This window comes from Cnephaeus nilssonii, assembly GCF_951640355.1.
Source record: "Cnephaeus nilssonii genome assembly, chromosome: 18".
Classification (NCBI taxonomy): Eukaryota; Metazoa; Chordata; class Mammalia; order Chiroptera; family Vespertilionidae; genus Cnephaeus; species Cnephaeus nilssonii.
The window spans coordinates 26,250,886-26,274,626 of record NC_137089.1 but is presented as its reverse complement, the minus strand read 5'-3'; the positions used below and the strand labels follow the sequence as shown (position 1 = coordinate 26,274,626).

The window sequence follows — 23,741 nt, the reverse complement described above, 5'->3', positions numbered from 1 at the left end:
TTAAAGAGCTCTAATATTTATAATCCGAGATGAAAATCTCTTTAAGGATATATTTCATGATTATTTTTGACATGTTTTCTTCTTAATTCATGTGGTTCACTTAGAGCACCAACAAGGAACTTCTTAGGGCTTTACTTAAAATCATTTAACCCATAGTTTACTCATAGTTTAAAAAATTCAACATATTGCGCAGCCAGGGTGGCTCAGTGGTTGAGCTTCAACCCATGAACCAAGAGGTTGCCAGTTTGATTCCCTGTCAGGGCACGTTCCAGGGTTGCTCTTCTTTTCTTTCTTTCTCTATTGAGGTATAATTGACAAATAACATAGTATGTATTAGTTATATTGCATTAAGTTGAATAGGCTATTTTTAAAGATGTCATGGAATTATCTTCTCATTTTGGAATCAAGCATGCATATGATCACAGTGTATCAATTCAGTGCTTTTTCTCATGGGAGTTTTTGAATATTATTTTGGTTTTGGTTTGACTCCATTTCTATAGATAGTGATTGACAATGGTATTTGACTAGCCCACCAAAAAACTGTTCAATTGTCTAGGGAAATAATACAATGTTTTGGCTGCTATCTATACGACATAAACCTATGACTTTCTTAGAAGCATCAAACTTGCTTCTGGTTTGTTCCAGATGTCTGAAACATATGCTTATTGTGAGTTTTGATATTTAATCTCTGCAAAAATTAAACATAAGATTCTCATTGTCTTTCCTTAAATTTTATCTCCTTTTGAGTATTTAGTCATCTATAAATATTCTATTGTAAAAATCTTTCTTCTGTTGTCTGTTTCTTCTGTTAAAGAAAAACAAACCTTTTAAAGAAATGTTTAATTGTTAAAAGTAATGCATGTATTAATCATTACTGCTCTTTTAGTAATAATTTCAAAGGTATCCCCAGAGTACCCTTTACAATTCTTTGGCATGGCTATAGAGTGCACTGATCTGCATAAATACCATAAAGTTTTGTTTGTTCTCATATCCTGTTAGTAGTCTTTCATATGGCCTTAAAATTTCAAAGCACAAAAGGATGTTAACAGTGAGAGTCCACATATTTCAGTTTTACAGACATAAAATTGAATCCGAAAGGGATTAAGTGACTTAACTACAACCTACTAGTCCATTTTTCTCCCATCTCTTTCTCAAGTACTAATCTGATTTGATATTTTTCCACCAACAATTAAATATAAAAATTTCCCAGGTTCACCACCTTCTTTAAAGTTTTGCTAGCATCTATAGAAAATATAACCTCAGTTTCTTTTTTCCTCCATTATGTCCAAGCATGCCATTACTCTGAGGTTTTAATTTCTCAGACTTTGTCATAGGCCTGGCTTTTATCTCTTCACTAAATGTTAAATTACTATCAGAGCCTCCTTGCTTCTTTTCTTTCTCTTTTTATGGTGTTTTTCAGAAGACTCCATATGTTCAGGTAAAAACTCCTAATAGCAGAGTATAACTGTTGCCATCTGTAAGGATCTTTGTTATAACTGACTCTTCTAAATCTCAGCTTATTTTGAGGAAACATTTTGCAATCTCCCTATTTAAAATGCTTCTGCACATTTCCATGCTTTACAAAGATACTATAATAACAAAGTTTATATTCATTTGTATTATCTCAAATGTAGACTTCTTGGCCTATATGTGATTTTTTTTTTTGCCCCATTTTAAGATTTTTATATTTTCTGATCTTTTTTTTTTCTTAAAAGTTTTCTAAGGAGAGTAATACATTCATTTTAGAAGCAGAAAGGGAATGATTGGTTAAGAATACAGAGTCATTATCACCACCAAACCAGTATTATATGAAATGCTGAAAGGTAAAAAAAAAAAAAGAATACAGAGTCAGGTTTTAGAAGATCTCATTGTACACTAAGGCAATTTTAGAAAGAGAAAACCCACCAGAACTTAGCGGGGGGAAAAACACACAGTATAAAAGGTGTATAGTAATATACACCTTTTGAAATGAAACTTAAGCACAAAGCTAGATCTAAGAAGGGAGATGATAAAATAGGAAGAAGGAACTACAGGTAATTTTCAAAATTTTTAATTTAATGATAGACAAAATTTTAATTTTTCCCCTCCAGACATAAGATTCTACACATGTTGACTAAGAACCCACCATTTACTAAGAACATGGAGTCCCCCTTATGCAATGAAGCCCTGGTAGATCAACTTTGGAAACTTATGAATTCGGGTAAGAAAACAGTAGTTTTCAAAAAACAAAATTATGACTGGATTATTTTCATTTTGTAACAAGTTTTCAATACTTAAAGAACTGTGGTTTACTTTTTGTTTTTTTTAAGTAGGCTACTTAACACATCTACCTTCACAGTGGTGGATGTGATAACATTTGCTAAGGATATATTCACTCACTTTGCCCCAAAGGGTGATTGAAGAAACAAAAATATTAATTTATATGAGTGTCTCAGATAGTTAAAGAGCTTTAAATATTAACCTGCAAAGTATTGTTGTTTTTATTTCAGAAGGTTACAAAGGGTTGAAAAATAAGTCTTTTCCTTTTATTCTTAGGAAATTACATATGTATACACATACAAATAAAAATGAAATTTGCTGTTTTTTACTTAGTGTAAGATAGACAGGATGGGACAGAACTGCCCTTTGGTCCCACTTTGTACACATTTTCAAGCTTCTTTCTATAAGGACATTATTGAAAAATGTCTTGAAAAAGTGACTTTCAAAGTGAGCTTTCTTCTTAGCAGCTTTTTGGCTTGATCAGCTTTAATAGCAATTACTTCAGAAAATGAAGAGATGATCTTTTTTAGGATTGTATTTGCTATTTGGTGGTTTGTCTTCATATACTTTCTGATTTGAATAGAGAACATCAATACTGGTTTCCTCCTTTCTTCTTGAGTGCTGTTGTGATCCAGGTAAGCAGGGTTGGTCCCTAAATTTCACTGCCAATGAAGACAGAATGGACAGCATTAAGAAAGTGATGACTGTTTTATCAATATACTAGATTCCTGGTGCACGAAATTCATGCAGGGTAGGGTCCCTAGGCCTGGCCTCCCCACCTCCTCTTTCCCTCGCTCCCTCAGTGCCCCGCTGCCGCCTCTAGTCGCCCGCTATGTTCCGCGCTGCCCCTTGGTGGTCAGCACATGTCATAGTGAGCGATCGAACTCCCGTTCTCCTGGTCGAACTCCCAAGTGGACAATTTGCATATTAGCCTTTTATATTTATAGATGAGTGTTCCTTGCCGTGTCAGTGATTGGGGTGAGAGGGTCTTCAAAATGCTGTCACAGACATTGGCAGCTGTTCCAGGGCCTCTGTCTAGTGGAATTGATTGATTTGGAATCTTAGCATTTTAGATCTTAGAGGATCTAAAGACCAGCTAAGTTAACCGCTCTCATTTAGGGCCCAGGCAATTGACTTGCCCAAGATCACACAGCTAACTGGAATTAAGCCGAAGTGATTTTTCCCACTATGCTGCTCAACTTAATTCCACTATAATGACAACCATTTTAAGATTTTATTTTTGAAATACAGGGCAGTTCTGATTTTTTAATCTTTTTTTTTTTTTTTTTTTGGTAATTTTAACAGAAGCACCACTATTCCATTTTTTAGCTCTCTCGTAGCCTTAAATTTTAATATTTATAAATCAATTATTTGAAGGAAAACACACCACCAGGAACTCCCTCAGAAACAAAACAGTAATGTTCATTCCTCCATCCAAACTAAAGGTAAACCCAAACCAAAAAGCCCACATAGAAATAAAAAGTAAAAACCATAGCCCAACCAATGTGGCTCAGTGGTTGAGCTTCGACCTGTGAACTAAGGTTACTAGTTCGATTCCCGATCAGGGCACATTCTCAGATTGCGGGCTTGATCCCCAGTAGGAGGCGGAGGCAGCCGATCAAAGTTTCTCTCTCTCATCGATGTTCCCACCTATCTCTCTCCCTTCCTCTCTCTCTCTAAAAAAAAAGAAAGAATCATTTAGCAGCCTTCACTATGCTGCCTAATTATCCTTAATCTGTACATCCTAACTTATGAAAACACAAAACTGAACATCCTAGCTTATGAAAACACATTTTTATTTGCTTTTCAAAATTAAAATAATAGTTTATTAAATTAAAATAATTTTTTATGAACTTCAAGAATTCAAACTCAGTTGTTTAACTGGTTTCAATGACATCTATAACAAAATGGTCAGGATGGCAGCAGACATAATTAATTAGGTGATATTGTTCTTCAGGGTTTTCTTCCAGTACAAATGTACCCTAAACCATTCTTGTTTTCCTAGCTGATACAATGCCTAAGATTTACTCCTTTTCTTGCTACACCCACGAATATATAGATACAGGGCTAGCTGCTCTGTCAGGATCCCTCCCTTCTTTTAGAGGGTTGAGCCCCTCCAGCCTCTGTGTGAAAGGCCCAGGATTCTGATGGTTTGAGGAGAAGAATAATGAAGGCCTACAAAAATGAAGCAATGTCAGGCCAGTAAAGTGTCCAGATATGCATATTCCAGAGAAGGGAATGGATTTCCAGTGTAAATTCTTCCTTTCATTTTGTATTGTTCTCATTTCTGTGTGTGTGTGTGTGTGTGTGTGTGTGTGTGTGTGTGTGTGTGTTTAATAGTTTTTAGGGCATAAAAACCTTATCCTCCTACCTTTCTCTTGCTTTAACAGTGCTATGTTTCTGCTGCCTTTATACACAGTGGCAGAATGAAGATGTCTCAGATGGGATTGATGGTAGCTCCTTCACAGCAGTGTGGCATGCAGAGTCCTCAGCACAGTGTAGTGTAGTATGAACTCCATAAAATTACAATTCCTTTTGTATGGATTACCTTTGCATATAATTAATATAATATTTACTTATCTACTAGAGTAAATCTCAGAATCACTAGTCAATTATAGTTTATTTTCTTATTTAAATATTTGTTCTTGAAAATCACAAAGCTTAATATTTATGCTGTCCAAAATTTGCTGTTAGCAGCTTCTTTCTTTTTTGTTTCTTCTTTTTAAATATTATGCTACTCTTTTGAAACCACTGTCAAATTTAAATATTTATAAGGTTTATTTTCTTATCTGGAAGAATTTACATATTGATTCTTCTCACTTGTTTAAATTCTCTAGATAATTTTAAATTTGGCCTGGAAACCATATAAATTGCCTAACCCTGGGTACAATTTTTATGTTGTCAGTCAGTTCTATTTGATGGCAATACCTACCTGGAGAGCTTTACTGGGGGAAAAAAGGAAAGTGAGAAAGAACTCTGATATCTGGCCTGTCATTGATTTGGGCCAATCTGAGACCAAACACTATTTTGGAGATAAAAAAACTGAGCCTCATCAGAGGAATTGAAAGAACTTGCCTCTAATCTCTCAGCTACTTTAAGCTGAATTTCTACACAGGCAATCTTCTCCTCTATACATGTTGTACTATCTGTAGCCACTTCTGGGGTTTGCTTATTATTATTATTATTACTATTACTTGTTTTTTTAAAAACAAACACTTAGTATAGCAACACTAATATAAAGGTGTTTAGCAAACTATTTTCCTCCTCTACTGTAAGTCCAATTTTACAATTATGTTATTTCAAGTAGTTGTAGGGTTTCTTATATTTACGTAAAACCTGAACATAATAAATTTGAGAGTTAGGAGAATATGTTTCAAATGCTATGGTTCATGAAGGTTCATGGAGCAATATCTTTCTAACAGATTATTAAAGAAGAAAATTAGACAAGATGAACTGAGAATGAACAAATGTGGAAGAAAATTTAAAGGCAGAAAACATTACTTTTTAAAAATTCATTTTCTAAAGAAGAATGGTGTGACGATAAAAACATTTTTCCAGTTATAAAATTCATTAATTCATTCACAAACATTGATTGTTTCTGTAACAATTTATAAGTACCTGTGTTAAGATAAGATGCATCTTTAGGGTAGAGGGTTTGCCAGTTGGGCCTAGGTCAAGGGATGGCTCTTTTTAAGCATGATAATCCTTTCATTCCCTCTGCACAAGTTCTGGAACAGATAAAAATGTACAGTTAAATGTGTATATTGAGTTTCATTTATTTACTTTTTAGGTACTTCACATGACTGGAGGCTACGGTGTGGTGCTGTGGACTTGTACTTCACACTTTTTGGCCTCAGTAGACCTTCCTGCTTACCCTTGCCAGAGCTTGGGTTGGTTCTTAATCTAAAAGAGAAAAAAGCTGTCTTGAATCCAACCATAATTCCAGAGGCCATCACGGGCAACCAAGAAACTGCAATTAATCCAAGTGGCCACGCACAGCTAGTTGGATTTCAGAACCCTGTAAGAATTGCATGTGTTACAGATATAATTTTATTATATTGAGCTCTCTAGAGAAGAGAATTGCTTCTTTTGAACTGGCAAGTTTTAAAGCCACAAACAGCTTTTTTGTACCTTTTGAGAAACTGCTGGCATTCATTTAGCACCGTGTAGTTTACAAAGTGCTGCTGACAACTACATAGTGCTGCCAGTCCCTTTACTCCTTTTATGATGACATAATGATTGTTTACACTGAGCATAGAATTTCTTCGTTGAGTAGTAGAAAATTGACATGAATATTTAACCTGTTATATGTTAACCTTCTTGTCCATATGGTAATGGAACACTGAACACAAGGGGCCCCAACTTTTTTTCCCTACTCTGTGTAATACCTAGCACAGTTCTAAACATAATGAATGCCTGGCAAATGAAAAGCTTTTTGAATTAAATAAATAAGTAGAAAGATAATAAATGATCACGTAAATGAGTAATCTGATTTGGGAGGAGATTATGCATTACATTTAAAAATTTTATATATATTATGTTTGCCTTTCGAAAAGTTTTATTTCTAGCTATGTATTATAAAATTACCAGATTTTTGTAGAAGACCTTTAGGATACATATCAACCATTTTACTGTAATTTAAAGGACATTTCTCAGAAATGATTTTCTTATTGATGACAAAATGTTCCCAATACTTCAAGCTTCATTTTTCACCAATATTTAGACCAGATTACTTGCCTGGCAATTCCCTACTGGTGTTTTGGCACTTTAACACTCAGATTCTGTCTATGCTAGTTAGAACTAGTCATTTCAAATTACTTATTCACCTAGATTTTCTGAAATATAATTTTACTTATTTATTGTAAATTTAAAATGTATCCTAGAGTTTGGGTTATGAAGAAGTAAGACATAGGAAAAAAGTGTCTCATTAAAGAGCTCTTTCAGATCTGAATAGTTATAAATCTATGGAAGTGAATATGCTTATAATTCTTGCACAAATATGTTAATTTATCCATATTCACACTTTGAGTCTTTAGGATAAGAGGAGAAAATGACACCAAAAGATATATTCTTTTGGGAAAGCTCTGAAAGTTCACTTAAATAACTTCTTTCTTCCCCAAAAAAACTAGCAGACAGGAAAAGGTGAAATTTATTTTTAGCCCATTGCTGATAACTTATAGGCACTGGGCATGCTCTAATCTGCATGGTTGCAATAGCTATTAGTTTTCAGCTATAATATGAGCTACTTGTCTTCAGAAATCTAATTTTGATCTTAAATATTGCCGCAGGAAGGTGATCATCTTGCCAAGGAAGCATCATGTAATATATCAGCTCATCAGCAGGGAGTGAAGAGGAAGTCTGATACACCACTGGGGTCCCCACTAGAACCTGGTCAAATACTGGAGAAGAATGAGGATAGCAGTAAAGTCAAACTCAAAATCAGAGTAAGAAATACAGGTTAAACCTGTATTAACAGTGTAGGATATTCACCTTCTTGTAAATCTTTATGAATACTTGGTTTTTCCTTAGGAACAGATGGGACAGACTGAATCATAAAAGAACCCAAATGTCCATCTCTAAAACATTCCAACCGATTGTTTAACTTCTGTTGTCACATACTTCTTCTCTGTTTGGGGAGAAACTATGTGTGCACGATCTACCTCAGCTCACTACTCTCCCATAACATAGGAATAGATTTTAGTTGCTGTTACATTTCCAGCAATTTCCATTCAGCTCCTTTTGGAGGCTGGACCACATAATCTTTTCTCTCTTATACTTTTTGAGAAAAAGAGCCTACTTTTCCTTTTAAGATTATTTGGGGGTATATCCTGTGGCCTCTCTGCTACTTTTCCTAAGAGCTAAGATCCAAACATAAAGTGATATAATGGCCCTTTTTCTCTTTTGTTCCGTGTGTGTTTTAGTTTTCAAGTTCTCAAGACGAAGAGGAGATTGATATGGATACTGTTCATGACAGCCAGGCATTCATTTCTCATCATTTGAACATGCTGGAAAGGCCGTCTACTCCAGGTAAGATTAGTGTATTGCAGTTACTGGGCCGATCGAGAGAGTTCACAAGGTACCACTGTTCTAGGGTGTGTTGATTTATCTTCAAGTGAACAACTGTAAAGCTTGAAAGTAGCCGGTATAAAATGAAATATTAGATTGTATCAGATTTAACACATATGAGCAAAAGAATAAATACAGAAAGTGTTCTTTTTCCATTTTATTTTTTTAATATTTGGCATGCTTATACTATTAGATTTGTTGTTTATTTATTTTTACTTTAAAAATATACATATATCTTTAATATATTTTTATTGATTTCAGAGAGGAAGGAAGAGGGAGAGAGAGATAGAAGCATCAGTGATGAGAGAGAATCATTGATTGGCTACCTCCTGCATGTCCCCTACTGTGGGAATCGAGCCTGCAATCTAGGCATGCGCCCTGACCAGGAATCAAATCTTGACTTCTTGGTTCATGGATCAGTGCTCAGCCACTGAGCCACACCAGCAGGGCAAAAATGTATTATTTTTATTATTAGAATTTTCTGTTAAATTGCTTCTGATTTAAAGGCTAGCTTATAAAAACCTGCCAGGCTTTTTTCTTTCTTTCTTCCTTTCTTTGGGGAAACAAAGGAATTAATTCATCTTCTTCTCCTTTGGCATTTTAGGGCTCTCTAAATATCGGGCAGCTAGCTCTCGGGCTTTAATGCCCCAGCACTCACCAGGGGGTGATGTCACACCTGTCACAAAGCCCCAGTGGGGGATGGAACTTGCACGGAAGGGAACAGGTGAAATTATTGTTATATTTTTTTTGCTCAAGAACAAATCTGTAAATTTTATAAAATGTCTTTTTTTTGCATTAAATATTACATTTGTTTCAGGTATACAACATGAAATTTCTCTATTAACTTCAAAATACATAAAATATATAGATCTGAGAACTTGCTTTTCTTGCAACACATTGAATTTGTAGTATCTAACAAATGAATGCACTACTATTTTGTAAGACTTGGAAATAACTGAAAAGTAGAAAGGAAGGAGGAAAATCATTTCATGTCATTTAAAGCTAGCATTTTGCTCTTGTAGTGCTTTTTCTAAGAATATTATAATATGAAAATGCCAGCTTCAGTACAAATCATCAAATCTGAGCCTCTGTACTTTCATAAAATACACAAATCAACTACTTACTTCTCCTCTCTCCTTGCCCCTGAAAGTTTTAAAATTGCTTCAGTCATGAACCCTTAAACTTTTGCACTCGGATGTCGAGTGTGACTCGACACGGTTAGCATCGGTAGCAGCTCGATGAAAAAAGCAAGCAAGTGCAAAGGGTTAATGCTATGCCTAGAGAACTCACATGTTTTGACTTTTAAATTATTTCATACTAATCGGGCTTAAGTTTATGAAAGGTAATTCAGATATGTTTATTAACTACTCTACTATTTTACATTGTCTTCTGCTTACTTTGTTCTTCTGTTTCTTGCAAAGAGAAGATTATAATCCAAATAAGGAGTAAACAATCAAAACTGCTGAAAAAGTTCAGTCTTCAAGTTTTGGAGGAACAGAGAGTGAAAAACTAGAATCATAAGCAAAATCACTTTTAATGAATAGTTTTTCCAAAAGTCATTAATCTGGCTTTAAAATTTCAAGGGATGGGTTTGCTTATATAAACACTGCTTTTATGATATAAACAAAAGAGTTACTGTTTATTGATTTGAGGAGCGTAGGGAACCAACTGTGATTAAGGGGAGACTTCAAACAAAAGCAACACCTCAAAATATTTTGGTATTGTGACCCCGGGCTGTTGGGTGCTTATATCTCTTTGTGTGCTTTATGCATTCATTGTGGTAAGTTCATAAAATGTATTTCAGAAGGAAACCAGCTGGAGACTTTAGCACAAGGGAATTTTTACATTTTTTGACCCTTGCTAGTTTTGTATTCTCTTGGCTTTTTAGGGGATTTGTTGTTGTTATTTTGGTGTAATTTTGCTGTATTATCATTATACTTATTAAAATTTTACTAGCCATGAAAAATTTTCTGCATTTTTAAAAATTATAAAACTTCAAGTGTTTCAAATCTCTTGTTATAGTTTGAGAGTGATGCTTCTGCCGCCCCTTTATGCCCTTAAAAAAAATAAATTCTGTCTGAATTCTAACAGTCAAATTAATTCCTGTTTCAGAAAATAATCTAAATACATTTGTTTGTTTTTTCTCAGTGATGTGGCACACTAACCTATGTAGAAGCAAATCTTTTTTTTTTTTTTAATTGATTTCAGAGAGGAAGAGAGAAATAGAAACATCAGTGATGAGAGAGGAATGTCGATTGGCTATCTCCTGCACACCCCCTACTGGGGATCGAGCCTGTAACCCAGGCTTGTGTGTTGACTGGGAATCGAACCATGATCTCCTGGTTCATAGGTTGACAACCACTGAGCCACACCGGCTAGGCTGAAGAAGCAAATCTTAATACCTTTTTTGTGCCCACCAATGTGCTTTTATATTATTGTGCCATATTTCTGGGACTCTTATCTTTGCAGTCTTGTAGTTCTCATAGCATCATTTGGGAAGACTGGGGAGGAAATACAGGGCGAGTTGGGGTGTTAGGGAAGCTTTAAAATTTTAGCTTTGGTTGGTATCAGTGTAGCACCCTTTTGTGTCATGATACAAAATGTATACCAACATATTATATATAGACTGATCGATAAAACTTAATTTTGAATATATTCTTTAATGTGCCTTTATAATTTCTTCAAACATATTTATGCTGTTCAGTGCCCTATGACCAATGAGTAAGTCTTATCTTTTACAAATGGTAGTGTTCCAAAGGTTTATTTCTACATGTATTTATTTGGGGATCTAAATATAGTTTTCCTGTAGATACATTATTGTATTTGCTACATAACTTTCCCAAACTACCCAACAAAAACCTTTTTAACTTCTACCTGAAGAACAGAAATGAAACCTAGGCACTGTGTGTAACAATGTTTCTGAGAGAAGGGCACTTTCAGCTCCACCTTTTGGAATGTCAGAAGCACAACTTTAACCTAACCTGGTAAAGCTGGCAGTGAAACAGGAACTTCCCTCTTCCTGCCCCCAGCGGGAGCCAGGGGTCTCCTTTTCTGATCTGGAGTTGGGAGGCATCGAACACAATGGTAAGGGAAGCTGTGTTCTTAAGTCTCTAGGGATCCTCAAGTTCACAAATGGGTTTGGGGGCCTTACTCAGTTCGTTCAACTGAGGCAACTTTCATTTCATCTCCAGAAATCTTATAAGGTTTTTTGTAGTTGACTGAAAATGAAGAGATTGCACATAAAAATCTGGGTTTCCAGCTTCTATTGAAGAACTGAGAAGCCCTTTCAGGCAGGGATGTGCTATTATACCGATTCCATTTGTTTGCACCTGGTAGTCTGTGCTCATTTATGCTGTCTCCTCAGGGCCAAGGCTTTTAAGTTTGGGACCCCTGTTTGGGTCCTTCAGAGCCAGCCAGTTGATAATTGAAAACTGCAATGTGTTGCAGATGTTATTTGGGAGAAGGGAAAGGGAATGGGGGTTTAGGTCAGATAAAGAAGAACTGGAAACTGTTTAGAGGAAAAGTCATGGTTTAACCTTTTCCCCAGTTTTCTCTTTCCTTGCATATGATAGTGAGAAGAATACTTTAGGGGTGGGATGATATATGTGTGGGAGGTTAAGCCATTTGGGACAAGAGAGGAGAAGCAGCAGGGGTATTTTTAATACCTTCATTACGTTATACTGTTTTCTCTCTCCTGAGGTCAGGAATGGGATTTGTAGAAACGGGTTTATGGTTCCCATGGTGACTTGGTTATGCATACCAGGCCCTCTCTCCCACCACTGCAGCCTGGTCTGCGGGCAGGCATTGCTGTGATGAAAGCGGAGAGGAGGGACGGGAGCAGGAGCCAAGGGAAACCCTGGTGGTTTCTGTGGGGAAGAAGAGGAGAGTTCCTAGTTGGGCCTGCTGTATTATGTGATGCCTTCTGGCATAAGTCAGCAAAGCACTATTCTGATGCATGAAACCCTTTGAAACAAAAAAATCAAAAAGCTGAGAGCCCTCTAGTTCTTTCTTTTGAAACTCTTAATATGAAAAACAGACTTTGGTCTTTTTCTTAAATTATAATGACATAATTCTGTATTTTTTTTACAGTGATCTAAAGAAACCAAAGAACAGACTTTACAAATCTAATAGAAACTGCAGGTTTTGTGTTAAATATAAACATATATCTAATGTGAATGAATTGATTAGAATTAGCAGGTTATTCACTGTCTGTTACCAGCACTTTTGTGATGGGCTGAAAAACTTCCACATTAGGTTTTCTGTTTGTTTTGCATTTGTACCTCTTTCTGTTTGTTTTGCATTTGTTAAATTTACTGCAGCAAACTCTTATCCATTGTGCATTTTATTTGGTCTCTTAAGAAAGAGGTTATGTTGGGTAGAATAACAAAACTGAACATCTGTTTGGTTCTTTCTGTATAATATGAAGTAGAAAATCATAATGTAAATTTTATAGATAGATAAAAAGATAGATATAGATATCTCCTTTTTCTGATATATCTGATACATCTGCTATCCTACAATAGAGACATACATTTCAGGTCACTGAAAGGGCTTTCATTAACTTAAAAATGAGTGGTGCCTAGCTTTGGGTGGGCTTCAAGTTCCCAGCCATTTTATAAATGCCTGAAGTAATGTGTGAAAATGTTTGTGGTAGGGATGGTACTGTATGCATTTTTCTCAGTGAAAATTCTATAGATGACCTTCTTATGCTAGTGTGAAAGTAATCTCATATGTGTCCCAAATCTGACTGTTATATATACAATTCCACATGGGAAGGAAATTACATTTTCTTATCATGTTGGATTAGACCTGGTAAAAATTAGTCAGGAAAGATAGAGGTTCAGCAAACAAAAAATATATTGTCTATAATAAATGAAACTTAAGAGCTAAAGGTTAAATAAAAGTGTAAATGTTGGTGGTAGTGATAAGAGTAACATTAGTTTTATCAGATGTGCTGTTGTTACAAATACTAGTTTGATAAATATTAGAATATGTCTTTGCACATTTGTGGGATAAATTTCTGGAAATGAACTATTTCAATCAAAGAGTAACATTTTCTTGGATAAAGCCAAATTGCCTTAACTTCTCCTTTTTAAAAAACGCTTTGTTATGGAAAACTGAAGTAGTCAGATGAATATAGTGAACCCCCAGGAATTCATTACTCAGCTTCAACAGTGATCAGCTCATGGTCAGTCTTGTTTAATCCATACCCTTACCGATTTCCACCCTTCTGAGTTATTTTGAAACAAATCCCACATATTTTAAATAATTTTGTGTGTATCTCTAAGTGATAAGGGTTTTAAAAAGCCATGATCACAGTAATAGTCTTATACTTTTAAAAAAATGAGCTTTTGTATCATTAATTAGTCACTGTTTAAATTTTAATTGATTAATAACTGCCATTATTTTTATTTTTAACAATTAATTTGTTTGAATCTGCAGTCACATAAGGTCTGCACATTGCAATTGGCTGAATTGCCCTTTACATCTTTTTAAATTTAAAATTTTCAGTCTACCAGAAACCAGGTTTTTAATCTGTATTTTTAAGTCTGTACTTTGCTCATTGTATATACCTCTGGTGTAATTAACATGTTAGAGTCCTCTGTGTTTCCTGTACATTTATATTTGTATCTAGAAGCTTAACTGGATTCAGGTTTATGGGCGGTGGTGTGTTCTTCAATCTGTAAGCATACAGTTTCTGTCTGACTTTTTTATGAGGTTCAAGGCTTAGATTCATTAACTCTGAGGGTTGTAAATGGTGATATTCTAACTTATCTTTCCATTGTTACTTAGGAACTGGATTATTCTTATAAAGCTAAATTCCCCCTCATCTCTTATTTCCCAGTGGTGTAGGTCATCCTATCTAATAAAAGAGTAATATGCAAATTAAATATCACTCCACTACACCCACAAGCCATGCCCACCAGCCAATCAGGAGAGAGTATGCAAATTAACACAACCAAGATGGCTGCAGCCACGGAGCGAGCAGGAGGCTTGAGTTTCCCTGGCAATGGAGGAAGCCAAGCTTTCCACATACCCTGGCTGGCCAGGCCTCCACTCAAGGCTGCAAAGTTTCAATTATAGAAGATAAATAAATCCCAACAAAAATGCTGTGGCCATGGAGAGAGCAGGAGGGAAGCTTGGCTCTGCTCAAGGCTACAAAGTTTCAATTATAGAAGATAAATAAATCCCAGATACCAGGGCCTCCACTTGGGTCACCGGGGGGGCATGGCCAGCCTGCAAACCACCACAGGCCCCTTGCCCAGGCCACCCCACGCCCCAAGGGAACCCCCACCCTGATCTGGGACACCCTTCAGGGCAAGCCAGCTGGCCCCCACCTGTGCATCAGGCCTCTATCCTATCTAATAAAAGAGTAATATGCAAATTGACCATCATTCCAACACACATGATGTCTGCCCCCATGTGGCCACAAGATGGCCAGCAGGGGAGGGCAGTTGGGAGGGACCAGGCCAGCAGGGGAGGGCAGTTGGGAGGGATCAGGCCTGCAGGGGAGGGCAGTTAGGGGTGACCAGGCCAACAGAGGAGGGAAGTTGGGGGTGACCGGGTCTGCAGGGAAGGGCAGTTGGGGGTGACCGGGTCTGCAGGGAAGGGCAGTTGGGGGTGACCGGGTCTGCAGGGAAGGGCAGTTGGGGGGACCAGGCCTGCAGGGGAGGGCAGTTAGGGGTGACCAGGCCTGTATAGGGGAGGGCAGTTAGGGGCAAACAGGCTGGCAGGGGAGCAGTTAGGCATCAATCAGGCTGGCAGGAGAGTGGTTAGGGGGTGATCATGCTGGCAGGCAGAAGCGGTTAGGGGCAATCAGGAAGGCAGGCAGGCAAGCAATTGGGAGCCAGCAGTCCTGGATTGTGAGAGGGATGTCCGACTGCCCGTTTAGGCCCAATCCTACCCAGATTGGAGAGGGCGGGCCTCTAGTATAGGAATAAGATAAATGTTTGATTCTCTCTATTTATTTACTTAATTTTCAAAACAGTGAATTGGCTATCTAGCACCCTTCAGTGTGGGGATCAGTCAGTTCCGGTCCATTATCAGTACTCAGATTGCCCCATCTTTGGACAGTGAGAACCTCTTAAGTTGACTCTTGAGTCCATTGAGAAGGCTTTAACTTCCTTTGTGTTGTACCAGGTGTTTCATATTCATCTTGTGAATTATCTACCCAGACCTGCAATCAGTCATTTGTCCTTAGGAGCCCTGATTCCCAACACCTTTATCCTTGGATCTAGCTACTCCATTGTCTTATAATAAGACTTAATACAAATCAACAGAAATTTAAGATTTATAATTAATCACTATATATTTAATGCAAAGTATAAGGCCCTTAGACAAGAAATCTGTACTTTTGAAGTGGTTATAAGTATTCCTTGGAAAAGAGTACACTCACATACACTCAGTTGCCCATTTGGCAGTTGCCTCTGCTGGGAAGTGCATTTTCCAATGTAACCATTAGTTTTTCTGCAATCCAAGTAGGTTGGCAAGTGTTTAGGATTAGATGATGAGACTTCCCTCAGTGCAGAAAAGACTCCCAATAGTGCAGACAGCCAATTGGAAAGCTACAAAGTTTGTTAATATAGACTGACTAAATAATGAGATCGGTGCTAAAGGAATTTGCTCATGAGGTCTTCATGTCTCTTATTATATTCCTTATCACCTGACTGTATTCCGTTTGATATGCAACTACTTACTTATACTGCATTTATAGAATTGTGACCATATTCATGTAATTTATTTAAAGTCTAAATTAAAATCATAAAGTGCAGTGATTTTCAACCTTTTTCATCTCATGGCATACATAAACTTAATTACTAAAATTCTGTGGCACACCAAAAATTATATTCTATTTTTTGCTGACCTGACAAAAACAGGTATAATTTTGATTCATTCACACTGGATGGCTGTTGTGTTGGCTGTTGTCATTTTTTTATTTGACAATATAAGGGAAAAGAGGTCAGTGCCCCTGACTAAATAGTCAGGTATTGCATGTTTTTAAAATTCTTGTGGCACACCAAGTGTGCCGCAGCACACCGGATGAAAATCATTGATATAGTGGCATATTTCACTGATACTGTGAATCAGATATCTCTCAATTTTTTTTCTTTTTCTGAAGAATATCTGGGATACAGATCCCCAAACTTGATTCTATATTTAAGTAATCTCTTTATTTAGCTTTTGCAATATTATTAGTGTTAGCTTTACCAAAAACTTATGAATATAAAAAAATATCATGTTGTGGTATCAGGAACTTTATCTGACTTGTTTACTTGCTCTAAAAATTGGAACAGTGCCAGACACAAAGGAAGTACAGTAGTCAGTCAATACCAGTTGGAGGATCTATCACAGTTTCTGTGCTTTATCCCTCTGGCTTCAAATTTAGTGACCTTCAGTTGCATTTAGTTGGATTAAGTTCATCTGACATTCTATTTAAAAAGAAACACAACAGCTATATAATTCTGTTATATTCATTTGTTTAGTAAGCTTCGGCAGGGGTGAGGAGGTGGGAGTGTAGGGCTGCTAGACACTGTGGACACACTGGGATACAAAAATTAAAAAGATAGGCTCTCTGTACTCAAGAAGTGATGAGTCTAACGAAAGAGACCAAAGATAAAGGATGTGCTACGTGTGCGCTGTGTAACATGTAGAATGGTTAAGAGCACGGACTCTAGTGTCAGGCTCTGGTTTTGTAGCTCAGATCTGCCAGTATAACTTTGGGCAAATTATTTAATTTCTCTGTGCCTTAAGTTTCTCATCTGTGTTATGTTGTGGGAATATAAAAGAACTAATTAGGGTGGGGGCCATTTTGGGGGAAAGTTCCCAAAGCAATAACATTTGAGCTGAATTTTAAATTATTAAAGAACCTAAAATGTTTTCTCTTTCCATCTCCCTTCCTGTATGTTAGCTTATTACTCGGTGAAGAATTTTGCCTCTGGTTTCCTCCAACTTCCACCCCCAACTAATTTAAGCCTCTTGTTCTGCTCCTGCTCTATGTTTGGTCTTTTTACTACTCAGGTGTGGTTATTCCGTTTCTTTCTTCTTTGCTATTTGTCAGCTCCAAGAAGACTTGGTCTGTCAGATTCATTCCTGATATTTATTAAATGAATGTGCAAGTTAGACAAGAAATAAGGGAAGGGCATTCGAAGCCCAGGGAGGAGCATTTACAAATACACGGAGTTGTGGGAGGGCTAGCTTAGAGTATACAGAAAGGAACAGCGGCCGATAAGGCTGGAAAGGGAAGTTCAGGACAGATTATAAACTGTAAACAAAATGAGTGCTGAAAGTGATTTTAGAAAATGTCTGTGGTGATGCCTATTTAAAAAACAAACAAACAGTGATTTGGGACTAGCTTAGATCAGAATTAGTGCTGAGAACTTATCTTTTAAAAAAGAAAAGAAATGACTGCATTTCAGTCCATTTTAGTGAAAAGCCTAGTTTTTTAGTTTGGATAAAAAAATATTTTTTCAGAAACTGTTTCACTGGAGTTCAAGGAATTTGGCTTTTATTCTGTTGCTAGAACTGAGCTTTTCAGCAGATAATTATGATCAGCTTTGTTTTTAGGAAGATCTCTGTAGCGGGGTCTCCCAACCTGATCACCATTGGCATTTGGGCCATGAGAATTCTTTGCTGTAGGGGCTTTCCTGTGCATTGTATGCTGTTTGACAGGATCCTTAGCCTCTACCCACAGGATGCCAGTCACACTTCCTCCCCCAATCCCATCCCAGTGGTGACACCAAAATGTGTCCAGTCATTGCCAGATAACCCCTTGGAGTGCCCCAAGTTGAGAACTACTGCTGTGCAGCTTTGTCAAGTATGGATCTGAGTAGAAGACACTGCAGGCCAAGAAACCAGGTAATAGGAGGCTAGTCTAGTATTATGTAATCCAGGTGAGGTGAGGTGGTAGGAATTAATACACTTGCAGACAAGGTTAGGGGGCAGATTTAAGAGACACTTTTGAGAATCAACAAGACTTGGTAACCAACTAGATCTCGAAGGGAGGGGCTCTGAGGTGATTCTTAGGCTTTTTTCTTAGTTGGCTGCATGTAAGGCAGTAACATTAACCTAGAATAACACAGAAAGAATTTTTCCTTAGGGCTTGGCCCAAGGAGTATCGGGCCTGGAGGAAGCAATTTTTGGACACTGGAGTCTGAAAACTGTTGATTCCTAGACTGATAGAATGTTAGAAATGGAAAGAAGTTTTAAAGACATTTGATCCATTTTTTAGGTGAGATAGAGAAGGATAAACACATGCTGAAGGTTAACAGCAGAGCCTGTTCTGGAGCACAGGTCTCCTGATTCTCAGGTTGTGTTTTGGTTTTAATTATAAGACTCTTATCTTCAAGTAGACACATCCCCTTTATACACTCCCTACCTTTTCTGGGTTTCTTAAGCTAAGGATGTTGAATATACTTAAAGAGTTCACTTTGCCTATTCATTCCTAGAAATTAACTTAATGAACTGTAGAAATTTGGGATTTTTTTGGATGTTGCTGTCAGTAACTTAGTATACTGTGGTAGGTGTGTATAAGTGGTCCTCCCGATGGCATAGACACAGCGCTACCACCTCCCTACCCCCAATAGCTTAGGGCACAACTGTGGTTAAAGGAGCTATGTTTTCATTGACCATTGTGGGTCTTAATCTATAACAGTGTAATCATTATTGTCTCTTCATAGTACTTTAAAATAGTAAATATTAATTTTTAGAAGATTGTTTGATAACACATTGGTATATGTCATAATTTGTATAGACTACAGGAGTTGAAATAATCAACTTCCTGGCCACGATGCTGAAAACTTGTTTGTGTGTACTTATTTGGATGATACTTCTGCTCCTAATTATGCCCATGAAAGTAATAAACACTTAGGAATCCCTCTGTTCTATACTCCCTCTTACTTTCGTTTCACTTTCCTTGTTATCAACAGGAATTCATTTGGGTGTTTTTAATCTTGAAGGTAAAGAGCAGTCACCTTTGGAGATGAGTATGCATCCGGTTGCAACAGCTCCACTCTCGGTGTTTTCTAAGGAATCGACGTCCTCCAAACACAGTGACCACCATCACCACCACCACCATGAGCACAAGAAAAAGAAGAAGAAGCACAAACATAAGCATAAGCACAAGCACAAGCATGAGAGCAAAGAGAAGGACAAGGAGCCTTTCACCTTCTCCAGCCCTGCCAGCGGCAGGTCTATTCGCTCTCCTTCTCTCTCCGACTGAGACCTTTGCCTCTGTCCGGAAGAGGTATAAATGAAGCTTTGGCCTCTGTAAAGAATGATAAAAGGAAAAAAATATGCCTCCCAGAGAAATTCAGAATCCATTTAAATTCTAAATATTTGATTTATATTATTTACACAATTGGGATGTGATAAGGAAAATGTGTTTATGTTCTGAATAAACCATTTCATCCCATTATCTCCTTAAAGCGTGCGCACACAACACGCACCCCACACACAGAGCAAATGCTTTTTCATACAGGCCCTCATACCCACTGGCAGTCCCCATTCACACCACGGACTCCATGTGTGCTGCCAGGAAGTATGTTTGAAAGCCTTTGATGGATGTTATCGAGCAAAGTTTTAAACAGAAGCTACTGCCAAGCCTGTGCTGGAACCACTATTTCCAGTGACATATTACATAACACCATTTGGAACTACTGAAGAAAACAGAAGCTTTTCTATAGGAGTCTCTCTATTGCATGTTTTGTGTGTGTGTTAACCATAGAACCTAAGCATCAGAATTTATAAACAAGACTACATGGTATTTTCTTTTGCCCTAAAATCCTGAAATTTTTGGAAGCAGTTTTACAAAAAAAAAAGAAAAAGAAAAAATTTGAAAAACTCTTTTGATAATGCATTTGGCAATTATGATGTTGGAATTTAACAGAACCATCAGATCCAGTTCTTAAATCAAGATGTTTAAATTATGTTATTTTTCATTAAGTATAAGTGAATATGTCCATACGTAGAATATATTTGCTAAATGTGAACAAATTACACACCCAACACATTCTAAAATTATTTCTCTGTGACACAAGTTATGATACATTAAAATGGTGTCGATAGACTATTTACTGACTTGAACATAGACAATTTGGCCTTCATGTGAGTATACACAGGCATTTAAAAGACATGAACATTTTGGCTTCATACTTCAATAGTTTGTATGTTTTTGTTTTTATTTCTGAATTTACCATGTACTTTATTGTTTAAAAATTTTTAATATGTGTTGTATTTTTATCCTTTCCCTTATCAGTAAGAAGTTTGGAAGATACTTCTTAGACCCAGAATAGATATTTCAAAGGGATCCAATAGTTAGATTTTTCAATATACTTTTATTGTATTTAACTTGTTTAATAAATGACTTTTTAAATGGATCATTCTGCCTTTGTATCTTTCTATATATTTTGTTTCCTTTCTGTCTGTGTTCATAGAATACCTACCCACAAAGTTTGTGTAGAGCTTCGTGGATAGGTGGGATTTGCACTGGCCCTTTTAGGAAGAATGATTTTGGTTGGCAGAGATGGGGTACGGTTCTCTGAACAAAAGAAATATTATTTTCAAAAATATGGAAGAAAGTAATGGCATGCTCAGGAATTGTAAACCAGCATAGTTGGCCAGGAGTGTAAGTAAAAGGGAATGTGATCAGGCATCAAAGGACCTAAATGGCAGTGATTTAAAGATTCCAATTAATTACCTGTTGACTAACTGAAATTATTCTTGGAAAAATGGAATATTACAGTGTGCAGTGATACCATATATGGAATTCCCAACTTTGAAAATAGTAATGATATATTTTTAAATAATTAGTTGTAGGAAGACAGTGACAAATAATAGCTACCTACGTAATTTAAGCATCTCTTATGTATTCAGCACTGTATTGGGCACTATGTTATTTCTAAATAGCATATTTATATTGTATGTTTCTTATGAGCAACTTTTTTTTTATTGTGAGCTTTCAGTTATTCATGCTGATGACTAGGAGCAAACTATATTTTTGAAATAGGTAATTACGCATAATCAATACAAAGTTCTAGTGTCAGTCTCTCTACTATCATTCCCCAGAGGCAGTCACTGTTGCTGGTATTACATCTTTCCGGAATAAGTCTATATGGTATATACATTTTTAAAGCAAATGATACTTGGAGAAATTTTTTATTTTTGTATAGTTTATCTTTTATGACTACCACATTTTGTGTCATTCTAACAAATGTCTTCCTCAATGCATGATTATAAAAGAATTCTCCCATTTTTTCTATTTTAAAAGTTTTATGTTTTAGGTTTATATCCTTTATTCAACTGGAATTCATCTGGAATTTATTTTGATAGATGGTAGGGTACTTTTCCCTTCTAGAATGCTACCTAATACTATGTATTTAAAACAACATCTTTTTTTCTCTAGATTTCAAATGTTATGTACTCAATTTCCTAATATAGTTGGGTTCATTTCTGGAGTTTGTAGCTGGTTTCATGGATCTGTGTGCTCAACAGCCAATGCCACACTGTTTAGATTACTTGTAACTACCAGATACAGTAGAGATAGCTTCCCCTAATCTCTTTGTCAATTTTTTTTTGGTTATTCTTGTGGGTTATTTTTCTGGTTGACTTATTGATTTTTATACAGTAATACTCATTCCTTATGCTGTACATTTCTGTGGGTTTTGACAAATACTTGGACTTGTATATCCAACCACCACTCCAGAATTCCCTCCTTGTAGTCAACTTTCCTACCACCCAGTCCCTCCCTGGCTTCCACTGATCAACTTTCCATCCCTATAACTTTTCATTTTTCTGGGTTTATTTTTTTACATAAATATTGGAATCAGTCCTTCTACCTTCTCCTCGAAGTTGTTTTTGTAGTAAGTATTGGTTGTATGTTAAATCAATAGCTAATGTATTGTTGATGTTACTATCAATATAGTATTTCTTTTTTAGTTACATCATAAGGTGGTTTATTTTATAGTTTGGCATTCTATAAATGGTGGGTTTTTTTCATTATAATATTATGTATATTCTTTTAAGCTGATTTTGTACTTAGCTACTCCATTAATCAGGGTTCCCAGAGAAACAGAAACACACATCTTTGTTACAGAGTATTGACTTACATGATTATGAAAGCTGAAAAGGCCTACAATCTGCTGTCTACAAGCAAGAGACCCAGGAAAGCCAGTGTTGTAATCCAAAGGCCTGAGGGCAAGAGCCCACAGAATAGATTTCAGTCTGGTTCTGTAGATCTGAGAACCAAGACTGAGGCAGAAGATTGATGTCCCAGCTCTCTTACAGTCAGGTCCAGAGGGAATTTAGCCTTCCTCCATGTTTATGTTCTATTCAGGCCTGGGGAGGGCCATCTGCTTTACTGAGTTCACCAGTCCAAACGCTAATGTCTTCCTGAAACACCCCCACAGACACACCCAGAAATAATGTCTAACCAGCTATCTGGGCATCCCTTGACCCAGCCAAGCTGATATATAAAATTAACCATTACAGCTACATGACTCAATCCTCATTACTTACAATATGGTTAATGCATTTCTTGGGTTTTACTTGAAAATAATCACATCTGCTAATGATGGTAACTTTATTACCTCTTTCCTAATTTTTGTACATTTAATTTTCTAATTTCTTCTTTTGTCTGACTTCCTTCTCTTGCTGAGTGTGCCTGGGAGCTGCAGGGATGGGCATCTTCTCTCAACATCTTCCTGCACCTCTCCTCTCTGCACTTGGCAACCCTCCCATGTGTGCTGAGGGTTTGCATTTCAAATTTCTTAGAATGTGAAGTTTACAATTTTTGTTTCTTGTTCTTATTTCTTTTGGATGATTCTTAAGGAAAGAATTTACTACCTATGTCTTGTAAATGTAAAAATATACTTTGATCAGAGTACGATTCTTACATTGAAATCCTTGTGAAAGCTCTTGACCTCTGGCATCCCTGCCTTTGAGTGTGGGCTGGACTAAATGACTTCTAAAGAAGAGAGTATGGGAAGGGGGAAATAGTAACTTCACAGTTAAGGAAGACAGACACTAGCTTAACCAAGTGATCATGGGAAACATCATCAGTGAGAAGTTCTGTTAATATCATGTCCTCCTCCATATGACAGGATGCAAAGGGCACCTCTATAGTTATAAATAACCACAATCCCAGTCTACCCAGTCTAATCATGAGAAAAAACACCAGGCAAACCCAAACTGAGGGATATTCTGCAAAATATTCCTCAGTACTATTAAACTCATGAAAATTAAGGAATGACTGAGGGACCATCACAGACCAGAGGAGATCAAGGAAACATGGGTTTTCCTGGATTGAATGCAGCAATCGAAAAAGGACATTAGTGAAAAAACTAGGGAAATCCAGATCCATGCTAGAGTTTAGTTAATGGACCAATGTTGATTTCTTAGGTCTGTTCATGTACTGTGAGAAT

General features: G+C 36.7%; 1 protein-coding gene across 4 annotated transcripts in view; it reads left to right on the top strand.

Moving 5' to 3' along the window:
• Positions 1-20,737, top strand: part of TAF2 (TATA-box binding protein associated factor 2) — a 72,424-nt gene extending 51,687 nt beyond the window's left edge. Inside the window, exons 22-27 of one of the 4 annotated variants that reach the window (XM_079796346.1) lie at positions 2,091-2,200; positions 6,050-6,279; positions 7,548-7,703; positions 8,181-8,286; positions 8,930-9,049; positions 19,251-20,737. In XM_079796346.1, the coding sequence (XP_079652472.1) occupies positions 2,091-2,200; positions 6,050-6,279; positions 7,548-7,703; positions 8,181-8,286; positions 8,930-9,049; positions 19,251-19,543 (1,015 nt within the window). In that variant the 3' untranslated portion in view covers positions 19,544-20,737. The remainder of the gene's footprint in view (positions 1-2,090; positions 2,201-6,049; positions 6,280-7,547; positions 7,704-8,180; positions 8,287-8,929; positions 9,050-19,250) is intronic. The other 3 variants (XM_079796347.1, XM_079796348.1, XM_079796349.1) reach the window with 3 other exon arrangements.
• Positions 20,738-23,741: the final 3,004 nt, after the last annotated feature.